Below are 16,076 nucleotides of genomic sequence, written 5' to 3'. Positions count from 1 at the left end.
CAGCAAAACATGAATTAAGAACCCTGACCTCCAGTTCTATGTTCAGGGCAACTTACCACAGTAAGCAAATTTGAGTGACAAGACACAGCTCTCATGAAGGTGCAGTTGATACTTGTCTGGTTTATTTACATGTAGCACTTCGACATTGCTGCTCTCCATTCCCACAGCTAGCCATTCACCAGTAGGACAATAACCAAGGGAAAATATCTGAAAATCATACCATATTTACACCTTTTAATTTTTTTCCTACAGATAATTTTTTTCTGCAGTTAAAATTATTTAGGAAAAGGGGAGAGAGAGAGAGAGAGAGAGAGAGAGAGATAAGGGCAAATTTACATAGTTCAATAGCAAAAATGCAGTTCAAAATTCAAGTAACTAAATAACCCCTGTTTTTACATATTAACTTAGAAAAATAGGAAAAGAGTAGTGTCAGACTGTAATTTTCTTCCGTAATCCAAGCACATAAAAAAGCTTCAAAATATTGTGTTGGGAGCTGCCAAAAGGAAGAGAGGGAACAATCTGCCAGTTCTGCTGGGCTCAGTCTTACCCTTGATCCTAAGGGTTTCCTTCCCATCCCACATATTGCCATAAGCTGTAGCAAAATCTAGTTACCTGTGATGTGAAATCATGCTGTTGTAGCTGTCTCCCTTCTCTCAAGTCCCAGGATCTGACAGTGTTATCCAAACCTCCTGTCCAGAGCTTGGTACCATCATTAGAAATGTCAATACAGCTGGCTCCATCTGTGTGGCCCTGGAATTGCCTGATAAAACAAACCAGATTGAATAATGATTTCCTGCCAGAGCTCAAGGTAAACACTGTTGTGGTGTTAGTTTTGGACTCTGTACATGTGTCATCTGTTCTGTATCTGAGGATGAGCAAGAATCAGCCCCTCCCTCTCACTGAGCATTAAATACCAGTATTAAAAAAACATTTTCCAGGTGCTAGAGAAATTATCTACATCATGGTTAGATGAATAAAGTAAAATATTTCCTATCAAGTTTTGAAAAAAGATAACAAAACAACAAAACCCCCAAAAAACCCATACCCACTTGTGAGAATATTAAAGCCCATTAACTACAGTTAAAACCACTAAGGATAACGCAGATAAAATAAAAGCGGTCAGAGAATAAAAACTCCGATTTCATAAAACAGCTTCTGTATTTTTCTTTGGCTTCAAGTCAAGAAGATAAATAACAAGCAGATATACTAATAGAAAGGGATCCAGACAGAGATCCAGATAGTTAAACATAAGTATTGCTGAGTCACAAAGTTGCATTCTCTGTGGCAAGAGATTAGAAAAATCTAAATGGACCAGTTTGTTTTATAACCTTCTCATTAGCAACTCTCAGCTTTCAGCAACCAAAAGGTCATCTCAAGTTTTTCTTAATCCTTTGGCAAAAGCATTCTGAAGCTCCTGCATTTTTCTTCAGCAATTAGCTTCAAAGTCCTGTGCATCCGTGTGAAAGGTGGAGGGTGGGTGGGGAAAAGACAACTAGCTTGGGAAGGAAGGGTATGAATCACCAAGAGCTACCACAGAAAGGTCACACGGCATGTTTTGTTTAGTAGCTCTGGTCTCAAAATTCCATGTGCTATCAACCAGCAAGATCAGTGTGCAAGTGGTGGGAACACATACAGCAAACATTTAAAAAGCAAGATATTCACAGACGTGATAGATGTCACAGAGTGCACCTTTACAAGGGACTAAGCATGCATATGACAAAGTGAAAACTTTATACAATGAAAATCGTATTTATTGACCTAAAGTTCAACAGAAAGTAAAATTTGCATGCACATTAACATGACTCTCTGCATGCAATTTTCAGCTTATTATGTATATACAGGAAGTTTAACTGAAACACAGCAGACTAAGCATATTCTTTAGTTTTTGTGTTCAGAACTTTCAAGGTATCATGGCCTTTCCAAATTGGACTCACTGTTCTCAAAATATTGTAAGCCATCACTGCTTTGGTAAATAAACTAAATTTATCTTATAGTAAGCCCCTCTGCTTTCCTAAAGAACTGAGATGATCCACCCTTTCAACCACATTTGTAAGAATAATTTTACTACTTATCATCGCTAAATAAGAATTGAAAATACTCTTTTTTACTTAACAAGGCTTAAGACAAAGGAAAAGAACAAACCTCAAAGTGTTCCCTAGAAGGCATGTTCAGTCTATACTGGTAACAAACCAGCAAGAACACTGCTTGTAAAAACCTTGCAGACCAATCCCAAATAACAGAGACCTGCAGGAGCTTTTACATTGACTACAGCAGGTTATGGACAAACCCTGAGAGTACATCTTCCGAGCCTAGGCTGAAGCTACCAAAACCAGTTTCTGCCTGACTTGGGTGTAAACCACTCCTCTGAATAAGAGACACTATTTACTTTGCTGTTATAAATCCTATTCAGGGAGATAAATATTTATGTAGCTATCCAAACAGTAACTTCTATTAAAATTTTCTGTAAACAACAACTCACCTGACCAGTGTCTGATTGTGCAGATCCCACACTGCAATGTTCCCATCGCTGCAGCAGGAAAAGCACACCTTGGAGTCAGGGCTGATAGCCAGAGCATAGCAGGCAGGTGCTGAGGATGTCAGCTCTGCTTTTATACGAGGAGTTGGAGCTGCCAGGTCCCATATGGATAATGTGCTGGCTTCCCCGCCAACTATGAGGGTGCATCCATCGGGCAGCAATTTACAGGAGCGGATGTAGTTATCTCTGTTCTGTACAACACAAATCACCTCAGTTATGTGCCTGCCAGTAATGACCACTAATATAATTCTGACTGCATCAAAGTTTCAAGCAGTTTGGTACTTTTTCCATTACTGAAGTACTGAAGAGGAGCCAGCAGATCTTAAAAGGTTGGAAACACCTACTTCTCATCACTAATTAGAAACTGCAGCTGCAGAAATTAAAACTTCAGACTCCTGTTGTCACAGTCTACTCTGTTTCAAACATGACAAATGGCAAGTTTTCTATCTCATTACACAAAAACAGAGCCAAAGTAAGCTTGCTTTTCTGCAAATGTACTCCATCAGTGAAGGTCACCAACAATAGAAATATTAAAGCAAATGACCTTTCATTTGGCATTTAACAGCCCTATACGAAAATGTCGTTCTAGTCACATGCACTTCAGATTTCTAAATTTTTCTTTCAAATACTATTTTGCATTCACAGTATTAAAGTTGAAAGATTAAGGATTCCTGTATTCGTCCTGTATATATGTTGGTCCTTTGTTGTTCAACATGATTCTTATTGTACATATTGATCTCTCATTCGTGATATTATTGTTGATTTGAGAGGTACTGTGGAGGAGTTAGAGACAGAAGACATTTCTACCGTTCCTTATTACAACCTTGCTTGACTGGCAACAGTTTTTTTACAAAACTGATGATTAAGATCTGTAACTCAAGACAGATAAAAATACTGCAAGAATTAGTTAAATGCATTCCTACTATGACATATTTTTTTTTTAAATTTGCAGCAAAGGAGCAGTAAGTAGGGCAGTGAATATGTTAACTTAATCAGTCATTACTGCTCCCTGACTTAAATGAAGGCTCTTCATCCAGATATATATACCCGCCACAGAACAGAATACCTATTCAACTTCACTATTACTACTCAGCAATTACAAAATGATAGCAGTAAAGAAAGGATAAAGGGTAAAAAACCCCACCACATTTAATTGGATCTACACTGAAGCTAGAATTTTCATTTACAATGTATATTGCTGTACTTGACATTAAGTCTTCTCAGTTAACACTGCACAAACCTCTATGCTGCCTCTAGTGAGAAGCATCTCTTATTGAGCCAGTAGCTTTTTTGAGTTAACTTTTCAGCTACCTATACTATTGTAACCAGTTCCTTTTGTATCCTGCACATGTGAAAATAACCGGCCTATATGTATAACTAGTGAACATAGTGAACAAAAATCATAGCACAACTTTAAGTGACCTTTGGTACCGTGTCACATTATTTCAGTATGTGGCCACTATCGTCTTACAGAAATGAGGTTTTCACTCCTCGTGTAAGTCAAAGACCTAGGAAGGATCTCTGCAGCCCTGCATAAGACAAGCTACATTCCTTTTAAACTCATGCACAAAAATCATCAGCATAACTAGAAAGGGAAAAAATATTACATTGTATTCAAAACATGATATTCACATTCTATTCAGACATCTGATCTAATCTGTTACCTGACCCTCAGTGATAATTATCACTAAACAAGCCACCACTGTTCTCTGTAACACTGTTGTATGTTGGAAAAAAAAAAAAAAAAAAGGACACCGGGTAACAGATCTGCCTGCTATTTCCTTCTAATATGAACAAAATCCAAACAAGGACTTTTTTTGAGTCTCTAAGGAGAAGCTACCCTTGTGCATAAATTCCTGTTCACCTACCAGGCAGTCCAGCTGAGAGACAGGGCTCTTGTTGCCAGGCTGACTGATGTCCCAAACCTTGACACACCCCTTCCCACCAGTGTACACGTGTCTCGTGGGGTTGCTGATGGTGACTGCACACACAACTTCCCCGTGGTTCAGGGTGTTGATCTGACGGGCATGGCGAGGGATTCCTGGACCGATGAGGGCATCAGGAGGGAAAGGAACTGGCTGCATCTGACCATCTGCAGTAACATGAAAGGAGTAGGCTCTTTTGGGGAAGGGAAAGAGAGAAGACAAAACATTTTAAAATATCAGCCATTACAGAACTACAATGCAAGAAAAAAACACAGTATTTTTAATTTTAGCTCTTCGCCAGTTATCTCGCAAAAATCAGACCTACAGTGCCAAGTAATACAGGCAGACAAAACCTCAGATGGAGACAAAGATTCACAATTGAAATTTTCAGCTTGACTCAGCTGAAGTATTTGTGTAATGGGGAAGCAGGTTAAATTCCATCCGTACAGACCAAGGTCATGGCTGCTATCCCTTGGCCACTTAGATAATCAAAAGACCTTTCAGCCCCCGGTTTCTAGGTAACAGTTGCAAGTCTCATCACCACAAGTCCTACAGCAGCAGTCCCTCACCAGGCACTACTCTCATCCTTCCATGAAGCTTGCACCTGTTGCCTTGCAGTACCAAAAGCCAAAGTTTTGCTCGATTCCTGCACCTCATCTATAACATCACCACTGCCTGTGCTCATATACCCCTCCCTCCAGATGGCAAGTAGTGCTTTAAACAGAAAATAGAAACACAAAATGGTTGCACACAGATTTCATCAGAAAGCGGATATCATCATCTTCTCATAATTATGTTTTCTTGAATACGTACATTGAAAAACCTGAAAGGCTCAGTTTTCCAGGTACTTTTGGCACTTCATTAATACCTTTTATTTGTATTCATTGCATGATTTCCAGTTTGTGGAAACTGAGGGTTGAGGAAGTGACATTCTAGCACTGAATAAAAACACTCCTCAGGGAAAGTACATGAAATTATTTTTTCATGGTCATTGAAAAGTAAGTCAGCTCTGCTCAAGGACAAGGGCACAACTACCAACTAATAAAGGTTTCAGGTGCAGGGGGGGTTCTTTTTTTGCTTCTTTTAACTACTAATGAAAATGCTACTGTAAAAGGCTGGGTTTTGCTACACTAGTGAGCTCTTTTTCTGTTACTTCTGTTGTAAGTGCATCCATAGCTCATGCTTTTGATGCTTTTGTTACATCAACAGCATCCTTCAAGAAGCCAAGGTGGATAAAAAACAGTGAGAGATTAGAATTCTTTTTTTTTTCTTTTCACTAATAACATGCCATCACTCTACTGAAACATTTATTTTTCTAATATATTCTTTTGTTCAGAACTTCCCTTTCTTTTCCAAATCTACTTTCTTCCTCAGAAATCTTCAATCACTTTAGTTCAACTATTAGTATCCCATCCATCTTCCAAGAACCCAACAATAGATATTTCTATTAAATCTTCTGTCCTGAATAATAAGCTAGTATTTTCAAGGTATTTTACTATATGTTCCCAAGTACCACACAGTTTGAAATGAAGGAACAAGGAAGATGCTTGATTCTGGAACAGACATCACAAAGCCACTGAATCTGCTCTGCTCCTGGGCATAAGATATTCCTTTGAAAAAACATGAGGAGATATGAAAGAACTCCACAGCTCTTTCATACAGAAACTAAGACTGGAAACAGTCAATCCATGCAATATCACAGTTTTTTCTTAAGTGAAAGGTAAAAACTGGTAAACAGTAACTGCTCTTAAACAGAGGAGAAATGAATAGTGCATATGTATGCAATTCCTGTACTCATTCATATTTCTTGCTTGGGCATATAAGCAGAAAACTTACTCAAAGAGTACACAGAAATAGAGAACAGGCAAGTGCAAAAGATGACATCTTTTTTGGCATTGAAATATTAGGAAAGGGAAATGTAAGGTAAGAAAGAAAGTGCAATGTTCACTCCCTTACATGTACACAAGGCACACAGTATTTTTGTCCTAGGGTTTTTGTATGAAGAATTACAGTCATGATAAAGGCTTAACTAGAAACTCATCCCTTTTGTGAAGAAGAAGAGAGACAAGATTGTAGATATTTCCTACAAATCCCTCCTTTGAATCCCAAGGTAGGTATCACTAAACAGATCAGACACAGGACAGGAGAGGAAGCAGAACAGGAGTGGCAACAAGTCTGCTTGAGGCTGAACTGCTCAGTTCACCTACAGAATCCAACAAAAGAGTCATGGCATTAAGACGCTGAAAAGCTTTGCCCCATCCTGGGCTCCAGATCAAAGTCAGTAGCAGAGTATTTGTTAGCAGTAAGAGTACACAGAACTGTACAACTTTGAAGTTTCAGCCTGCCCTTCCTTTTATCATGGACTGAAGCAAAACAATTAAGCACATATTAGGCAATTTTTTCCAGCGTGTCCAAGATTAATAATCTACTTGTCCATGACTTTTTTTTAATTTGAAGGTTAGATCTTAAATGTTCTGTTCAATCCAAAATGCCTAAATAATTACTGTTTTGAAATGCTTAAGTGCATACACCGAGCTCCTCAGTTCTTGCTGAGATGGGGTGTGAGGAAAACACTAGAAACAATTTTCAAGTCCTTCCTGTTTACTGTAGAACTGTAGTGACTTTTATGCTTTGAAACATTAGAGGCCTACCCAGTGTATTTTTTAATCACGAAGAATTTTACCACTATGTCTATGTTCAAAGTGGGGCTATACTAATCATAGAAGCAGTCCCTCTTTTTCAGCATTTGCTTCTAAGACTGGTTGATCAGGAAGCAGGATGACTGAGTTTATGGCCTAACAAACAGACCAGCAATAGTTTCTTACAAGCCAAGACAGCTTTTTCTACAGTGCAACTTATCTGCAATCCACTGTAGAAAGAAATGGCTACACTTTGCCAAATACCTCTGCCAAGACAAGCACACAAAACAGTAAGTCTTCCTGTTTGCTTGCAGGTATGTTGCATGTAATGCTAACATAACCACTGCCAGCATACTTATGGTATGGTAGTCTAGTGACACGTCTCTGCTAGGTGTTATGGTATAACTTCTGTTACACCATACTTTTTAACCTTGAAAAGGCTTGCATGTTTTGCCAGACTGACACTCCAGACACTCCCTGTACAAGAAAAAAGTGTCTGTCTCCAGAAGAATGCAGGACTGGAGACATCAGCAGTGCAAATGACCATCTGCAGCTCAAACGCTGCACCCTTGGCTTCCTCGTCATCATGAGAGAGATCCTGCTGCTTCTGGGAAGGACTGTACTTACAGTTCCACACCTACAGAAGATTCAATTTTTAGTGCACTAGACATATTCACAGGCCTCAATTCTCAAAAATGACAAGAATTTTCATTATCTAACCTCAAAGGAGTCAACAACTAGCAAAATCTGGCAAATTCTTGAGTTTCCAAAAGCTCAGGATTTCTTAAGAGGCACCACTTGACCACCCATTTTTCTTTTAGAACTGATCCTGTATGCCAGAAACTGCTGCTTAGTCTCATGACTAGCACAGTTTTCTGTCTCAGTCAGAGCATTCTGTCTATATGAAAGATGGCTATCCTATCATGGATTCCATGATTATCCCTCTTTGGTCAAAGGAGGGTCCTTCCTTGTTGGGCTAACAACAAACAAAGGAAATTATCTTATAAAAATGCAATTAAAATTTAATATAAGATAATGTAAGTACATATCAAGTAATACATATTAACAGAATACTACGACAAGAAAAATTACAAGACAAACTTCTGTGTCTTTTGCTTAGAAGGGTTCTGAGAAATAGCATATTATTTCTGAATAATGGAAATAGTCTTCTGAATTGCTGCATCCAGAGACTTCTCTTACATGTGTCAAAGCAGTACTGAGAACCTTCAGAGTCCCTATTCACAGCAACATGGTTAAGTGATACTAATACAAACCAGTTTCTCAGCTTAATTCTCCAATTTCCAAGTAAGTATACAGCAAGTAGGTATCATCTGACATGCTGAGGAAAGTTCAGGATAATTAATTCACTACCCAAGAATATAGCAAATTAACTAGACTACCTGCCAGCTACTCTAAGTATTTAAATTGATGTACAAATGCACACAATTCCTGCCTACTAAAGTAATATCTTAAAAAAAATTGCTCAAAACCTTCCACTTCATCTCTTCAATTCAAGCAGACTTCTTTAACTAGGAGAACAATACTGCTGACAGCAAAACACAAAAGCAAAAAGTTCCTTCCATTCACAACTGCATTTTGCTTTCAGCTTTTCTTTGCACTCCAGCTCATTTTTAACTGTAGTTATCACAAGAAACAGTGAACATCTCAGGGTGTTGTTTCATCATAAAGAAAAAATGCCAAGAAATAAGGATAGACATATTTGTACAGAAATGACTGAATTTTTGTCTTCATACATGTCACCAAATTATTCTATTCAGAGATAAATGGCAGGGATGTACATAGCCTTTAATCTCCTATAATACAGTAAAATTAGCCTTCCTTTACAATATCTTCATTGTACATTCATGGTAGAAGTATGAAGATCTGAAAAACAGAACAGAACTGAAATCAAGCAATTCCAAAAGAGTATAGTATACGTCTCCACAAACACAGTGAAAAGCCAACTTATAAGTAGAAGAAGAAAGATTTAATAACTACCACCTGAAATTTCCCTTTCCTACTAAAGTAAGAAACATGTATTTTCAGCTCTTTTCACTGTCCAGGAAAACATGCTGAGAAATATACTTGTCCTCAATACTACCACTAATTCAGAATTTTAGACACCAGGGAAGCAGTACTATGCACATAAATCTTACTATTAATCTTGAAACTCGTATTTAGTCCAAAATCCAGCTATTAGAAGACATGGTTCACATAAACCAGAAATCCAAAAGAATGTTATTTCAGCAGCTGTAGAATACTAAAAGCTAAGTACTTGTTAGAAAGACTATGCAAAGCAAAAATAAAAAAAAAAAAATATTAGAGCAACACACCAAAAACTTACAGTCCAGTGCATGTTCAAATGCATCAGAACAAAAGTGTTCAGGACTCAGACATGACATGTTCATGTCCAAGTGGGTTTTTAACAGGCTACACATTTTTCTAAGAAGCAGGTCATTAATAGACCTCAGAACATACAAGGCTTAAGAAAACCTGGGGGCTATCAGAAGTATGTGTCCTTTAGAAAGAAGGGAACATAATTTCATCTTGGGTGAAAAAACAGTATAAGCATAACTCTTGATAAAAAATGTGCAGCCTAAAGCATACACATATGAGTGGGGATTCAATAGTTCAATTCGAAAATTCTCTGTCCCACTTGCAAAAAGACACACTAAAACTTCTCATCTATTAAAACAAATTCAATTCGTCACCATATTGGCAATCAAGAAAAAGGCTGACTTTGAAAATAAACAAGGCGTACTCCACCAGTTGGCATGATTATATCGCTCTCTATAGAAACTACAGAAGAAAAGCTTGAAGTAGGTGAGATACTTGTAAATGCTGCAGGTAGCAGAGAGCATCTAGCCAATCAAGACTAAAACATGAGAATGTTTTATAGTTGACAATGGAAAGACAATTCCATGAGTTTATGGAGCTGTAGGCTTGCTTCACTAAGATAAGCAAAGAAGTAATTTTAGAAGAAATGTACAAGTAACATTTGTTACCACAAAAACCCCAAACATTGCAGAACACATTAAATTAAGTGACAACTAGGGAGTATCTATCAAAGCAGGCAGTGTATGAAGCAGTGCGAATAAAGTGGTAAAAACATTACAAAAACCCAAGCAACCCACACAGTTTCCCCCAATCCCTCCCCAGAAAGTCAGCTAAATTATGAGGATACAAAGTAGAGCAGTATACATATGTCCTTGAATAGGGTAACAACTAGAACTCAGCCACAGAAAATTTCTGTGAACAAAATTTCTGAACAAAAAAAGGTTTCGCTAGACTGCAATATAAAATATTGCAAGGCAGTGAAATATGCTGTTGAAAGTTTATGAATATACTTGTTTAGAAGTAAAAACTTAGAGCAACTCAATTATGCGATTTTCAAAAGCCTTTTATTTAAGTATGCCAAAGTCTATGGAAGTCAGCAAGACTGTGTCTGAGTTTTGAGTACAAAACCTGATCCTTACTGCACTAAATTTAAATACACCACATTTGGTACACAACACCAACTCACTGAGCCCTCACTTCACTAATCTTGTCAACACACCACCAATTTTAAGTACATCCAAGATTTAACAGTTTTCTCACACTGTCAACAGAGAGCTAAGCCTGTTCCCAGAAGCATGGTGGATAACCACAAAAACACATTCAGGATGGCTTTTCAAACTCAGTCTGCTGCTTTCCTATTGTTATAGGAAAAGATCAGAAGTAAATATACATTTTTGTGGCCTGTAATCTGGTATCCTTTCAAGGATATTTGCAAGATTAACATCAGAAGGTATCACTAGTCCAAAATCAAAGCAAACAGAAATGCGCGAGTACATAATTTTCACCAGAGCCTGTCTGACAACTTAGCATTCTTGAAGTAATAGTTTCTAAATGTTTCCTAAAAATGCAAAAGTAAAAATTGAATGTAGATTGGTAAATAGACATTATGTAACATGAATATCTCACACAGAAAGTTCAACATGATAAATAAGTTTCAAAATTATGTAAGCACCTAGGTTGAGAAAAATTACACTAATTGCAAGTTTCTGTCGAAAGAGAAGTCAGGACTGATTGCCAAGTGTGAACAAAGAACAGGTTCTAACAGAGTGTTGAAAAAACTGTTAGGAGTTCTCTCTGCCTCGTTCTCTCCAGAAAAACAGCTGAGTTAAATTTTCTCTGTTAGTACCCGCATAGACTACTTGTCCAAAAATACCTAAACATTAATTGTGTGTTTCCAGAGGTCACACATGCTCATGAGTCTACTGCACTGGTTAAGTTCAGGGTCAATGGTCTAACAAAGCTAAATTACTGAAACATTTCATGTATGCTGCTGAACTTATTTTAGTGAAACATCAGTAAGTCACAGCATCACAGAACCATTTTATTTAATAACTGCTTCACCAGTAACCAAAACTTTTAAATAAAAATAACTTATTGTGGAAACTCTTCTACATCTATGCACCACGTCCTCCATAACTGCTTCATCATCCTCTTGCTCTCCAGCTGCATTCAGAAAAAAGTTCTGAATAGCTTGCTCCATTATGCAAAGTGTGTGTAATCTGTTGCTCCAGATACCTGCTGTCATCAGTTGCAGACTCCCATGCCTGATAAAACAAGTGCCAGACAAGGAGTCTGCAAGTTTGCAATACACATTTATCCTGTTGTAGTGCAAATTTTAGTTTCAACATATTTTTATCTAACACACTTTACCACTATTTACCGTTTAGTTTGTCATCCTCTTAACTTCCCCCAGAGAGAACGAAATAAAAAAAACCTTAAAGTATACCTTCAACAACTTGTAAATAGGCATATACACATCTGTTTTGGGATATGACAACTACATTTGGGAACTTTTATGCTGCAGGTTTTACCTAGAGAAGTCTAAAACACCCTCTTAAAAACAACCAGCTACTATCCTCTTTGAAATCCCTGTTCATTGACAAATATAACTTCATTCTCTCTAAATATTGCAGATGTTACCAAAATGTTAAAAGTTACTTACGGTTTTCCCCCAGGAATCCCTGCTAGATTTGGAGGGATTCCAGGTACTCTCATGTGAGGAGGAGGATCAAACCCAACCTGACAACAAAAAGCGAATTAATCTCACACTTGGAATTTCTCATCCATTTCTTAGCAAGTCTCTTTTCTTCCCTACCAAGATACTATGCATTTAACCAAAAGGTAGGTTTACCCACAGTATCAGATAACTGCATGACCCTCCAATGGGGAGCAAAACCCAGACCTTTACCCTGAGCATTCTTTTGATAGAAACACTCATACAAAAGCAGAAAATAATTTATCATGCATTCACACTGAGCATTATCCAGCAGTCCTGGTTAGCGGGAAGAGTTCTGTGTTAGCCCTGGAATCAGAGTCCATGTCAGCACCAAGCTATGCCAGTGCTCTTCACTCCTGAGAGCTAGCACGTACTCAGGCTGGCACAGTGTGGTGCTGGAAAGTAGCTCTGGGCCCCAGCTAGGGTCTCAATGCCTTCACAGCATTCTGTGTGGGCACAGCAGCTGAGAGATCTCTCAGACACATTGTGGGGTGCAAACAAGCTCGTCCATAGCTTAAAAAAAAAACCAACATTCTCTTTACATACTGCAATTCCACTGAATTTTTATATCTTGAGTATGTTTATCAAATAATCCAACCAGAAATTCTGGACCAAAAAGACTTTGTTTTTCTTCTGAACACTATACTAGAATAAACACTGTTACTGCTTTAAAAGGAAGGTGTAGGCTATTTAAAATTTGCACATTTTCACACAAAAGCCCTCTTTACCAGTTTGAAAAAAGTGGTCATAGAAACAATAATGGGAAGTTGACAAGCATAAAAATCCAACTTTGCAAATTTACAAGCAGGTAAGTTTTCTATGCAGAAAGCTGCCATCAAGCTCATGTTTACAGAATCAGGCCCCTAGGTTATTCTGTGTGACAGCCACTGTAACTACCAGGTTCCATTTACTTACTATACCCACAACAGCAACTATTCTTAATACATCTGATCTCAGAGTCCAAAATAGGTACTGACCAACTTCTCAGGTTGATTTCCACAAAAAAGCCCAAAAAAATATAGGGATAGAGACCCAGATAAAAAGACTTTTACATGCTTAATGATTAATTTGTTATGTCTATATGGAATACAAATGTGGTTCAGCAACAAAATAGCAGATGTCCACAGCTACAGTGAAATACTTCGTGTGTATGAAATTACTTTTTCATTTACATCAGCACAAAATTTTTTGGCATTTATTCATCAGTTAAAGCCCCGATGAAGGTGAAGGACAAAGAAAACATACATTAATACACTGAAATTCTTTGTTTTCAAGGTGCAAATTTGTTTCTTCAGCCACACAGCAAAGTGAAGCATGCAGTGAAGCAGGCAGTGAAGCTGTCAAGCCTCTGGCACTGTTATGAGATGGGAATTCTGCAGTGCTAAATGAAGCATGCAACTTTTCTCAGTGAACCACAACTCACAGGACTGAGATTGCATGCAACGTATGGCCTACCATAGGAGATCTTCCATAGGCAACCACGGCAGCTGCAGCAGCAGCAGCACTCATCTGGGGTGACATATTGTGCAGACTGGCATAGGCTGCCCCTGGACTGGTTAACTCTCCATTCATGCCAGCATGAGGTACCATTCCAAAGGGAGCAGGGTATGGTCCTGGTACTGCCAACGGTGTCCGCAAACCTGCAGCTACAGAATAGCAAAATTAAGGGGGTTTATTTATGTATTCCTGCATACAGGAAAAAAGCCCCTTTTTTTCTCGCCTAAAACACCTTACCTTCCCCTCTCACACGCTGTCAAGAAACATTGCCATAATCTGTCAGTACCACCAGCTCTTTTCAGTGTAAATAAGACCTACTGAAGTCTGAACTTGCTGATTACTTCTAGCAATCTCTTCTAGCATTACCTATTTCCATTTCTGTAATATTCCCCTGTTTACATTAATCTCTTCTTTGCCAAATTAAGCAGTAAAGCTGACAGACATGGTTTACACAGCTCACGTCTGAAGCAACTGTGTGTACCAGCCTGAATAGCAAAAGTAAACTTCCCCCGGCATTTGTCAAGCTGTGCACTGCAGCAAATATTAGTAGACTCAGACAAAGACTGTGGAAGAGATTGCATACAGAATAAGTACCAGAAACTTCTGAGAAGTCTTTTTATATTACATTCAGTCTCTGGATTATTTGCAAAAAAAGATAAAGACAAAAGTAAACAAAGAAGACTAAGAGACAGAAAGATATTCAAACTCCTGATAATCCAAACATCTGCTTCTCATCAAGCCCTCTCTTGATATCAAGAACAAAGCATTATATTTAGTTAGCAGTCACATGTGTAAAAAAAAGATTAATTTTGGAACCGTAAAAAACCATGAGGTAATGCATTTACCAGCTTGGTTAACCAGAGGGTCCATTGTTGGAGGTTTGCCAAGGCCTGGACGGAGTCCTGGAGTTGCACTAGTGCCTGGGGTTGGCACATCACCTCGAGGAGTTGGTGTGCTGGATTTCAGAACAGGCGTGCTGGCTTTTTCATGCTGGTATCATTAAACAAATTAAATGAGTATTATTTTTAATCCAGGCCATATTATACAATTTATCACAACAGCAGCTGGGATGCTGGGCACCTACTACCTAGTCCCTCAGCCAATTTTCATAAATCCACACAATGCTGACAACATTAACTCGTGAGAGAGAAATGTTGACCTTTTTGATTGCTGCCAAAATTAAAATAAGAAACGTAGGAAGTTATTTTCCCTCTTCTACTGACATATAAAAAGGAATGCCTGAGCTCATTTTTTTCTTCAGGAAAATACAGTATGCATTACTTTAGTTTGAAATCATTAATATCTCAATTATTTTGTGACACAGAAAATCTAACTGCAAAACCAAAATACCAACATAGTTGATGTGTAGCAAAAAAACCCCATGACACAGAGCATTAAAAAAAATTGTTAGGGATACTACAAGAAAGAGTCTGCAAGGAATAACAGCCTATTTAGAAGAATTTAACAAAAACCTGAAGAACTTCTTAGTGACTATATACAGGCCATGTTAAACCGTAAGTTATTGCTTCCAAAAAAACCACCAAACCAATGCTTAAGCAACTCTTGTTCCTTGTAATAAATTTGCAACTCATTTGACAGAAATGTAGGAAATATAAGAAATCAAAACAAGGCAGAAGATACAGATGAGGAAGAAAGCTCAATAATACTTTAAAGATCTGGAAAAACAGAAGGCAATTTCACTGAGAGGTAATTTGTGCCACAAGTAATTGCAGAAGAATGGAGAGTCAGATTTTGTAAGAAAGAAGACTAACTGGACCACTGACTGCTACCTACCAGACCCATTTCCTTGGATTTGAGTGACGTGGAACTTCCTGAAGAGGCTGTAGATGCTGGACTGCTGGAGGCATCCTTCTTCAGTAGGCGGGCTTTATCGATACCATTTTCACGTGGTGAATGAGTGGGACTTGCCCTTGGGGAAGAAGGATCCTAAAACAATGGGAAGGGAAGAACAGTGTAGAACTGTGTCATAAACTGGTATACAAACACCACTAAGGGGTCTATGGGAGGAAAAAAAAAAAAACAACAACCCACCAAACTATAAGAATTTAAACAGTAAGTGCAAATGACAAGACGTTTTGTTATCTTTGTAGAAAAAAAGCTGAAATCCCTTCATCAGCCTAGAGAAGTACATAAAGTCATATAATAAGGAATATGTTTTTATTTTACACTACATGTAATCATAAATTGTTTTCAAGCACAGAGCTTGCAAAGCATACCTAAGTACAAACTAAAGCAAGTGCAGTAAACGTGGTAGGAGCAAGGAAGACCACAGAAACTACAGTAACTTGACACAGTTCCTATCATGTACGTTCTCCACGCTCTGCTACTCGCAATAAACATTTCAATAACCTCTTATAGGTGATAAAGACCTTGCTTATCTCTGCCTTCAGAAGAGGCAGACTCAT

The 16,076-nt window shown here is 38.1% G+C and overlaps 1 protein-coding gene across 3 annotated transcripts in view; it reads right to left on the bottom strand.

Moving 5' to 3' along the window:
• Positions 1-16,076, bottom strand: part of LOC121360694 (transducin-like enhancer protein 1) — an 81,386-nt gene that overhangs the window by 11,118 nt on the left and 54,192 nt on the right. For all 3 annotated transcript variants that reach the window (XM_041480736.1, XM_041480738.1, XM_041480737.1), the window contains 8 exons: positions 15,445-15,597; positions 14,496-14,640; positions 13,609-13,799; positions 12,100-12,176; positions 4,405-4,654; positions 2,480-2,727; positions 613-760; positions 57-207 (listed from right to left, as the gene is read on the bottom strand). In XM_041480736.1, coding sequence (XP_041336670.1) covers positions 57-207; positions 613-760; positions 2,480-2,727; positions 4,405-4,654; positions 12,100-12,176; positions 13,609-13,799; positions 14,496-14,640; positions 15,445-15,597 — 1,363 coding nt within the window. The remainder of the gene's footprint in view (positions 1-56; positions 208-612; positions 761-2,479; positions 2,728-4,404; positions 4,655-12,099; positions 12,177-13,608; positions 13,800-14,495; positions 14,641-15,444; positions 15,598-16,076) is intronic.

This window comes from Pyrgilauda ruficollis, unplaced genomic scaffold, assembly GCF_017590135.1.
Source record: "Pyrgilauda ruficollis isolate IOZ18807 unplaced genomic scaffold, ASM1759013v1 scaffold53, whole genome shotgun sequence".
Lineage (NCBI taxonomy): Eukaryota > Metazoa > Chordata > Aves > Passeriformes > Passeridae > Pyrgilauda > Pyrgilauda ruficollis.
This window is presented reverse-complemented; position numbering and strand designations above follow the sequence as displayed.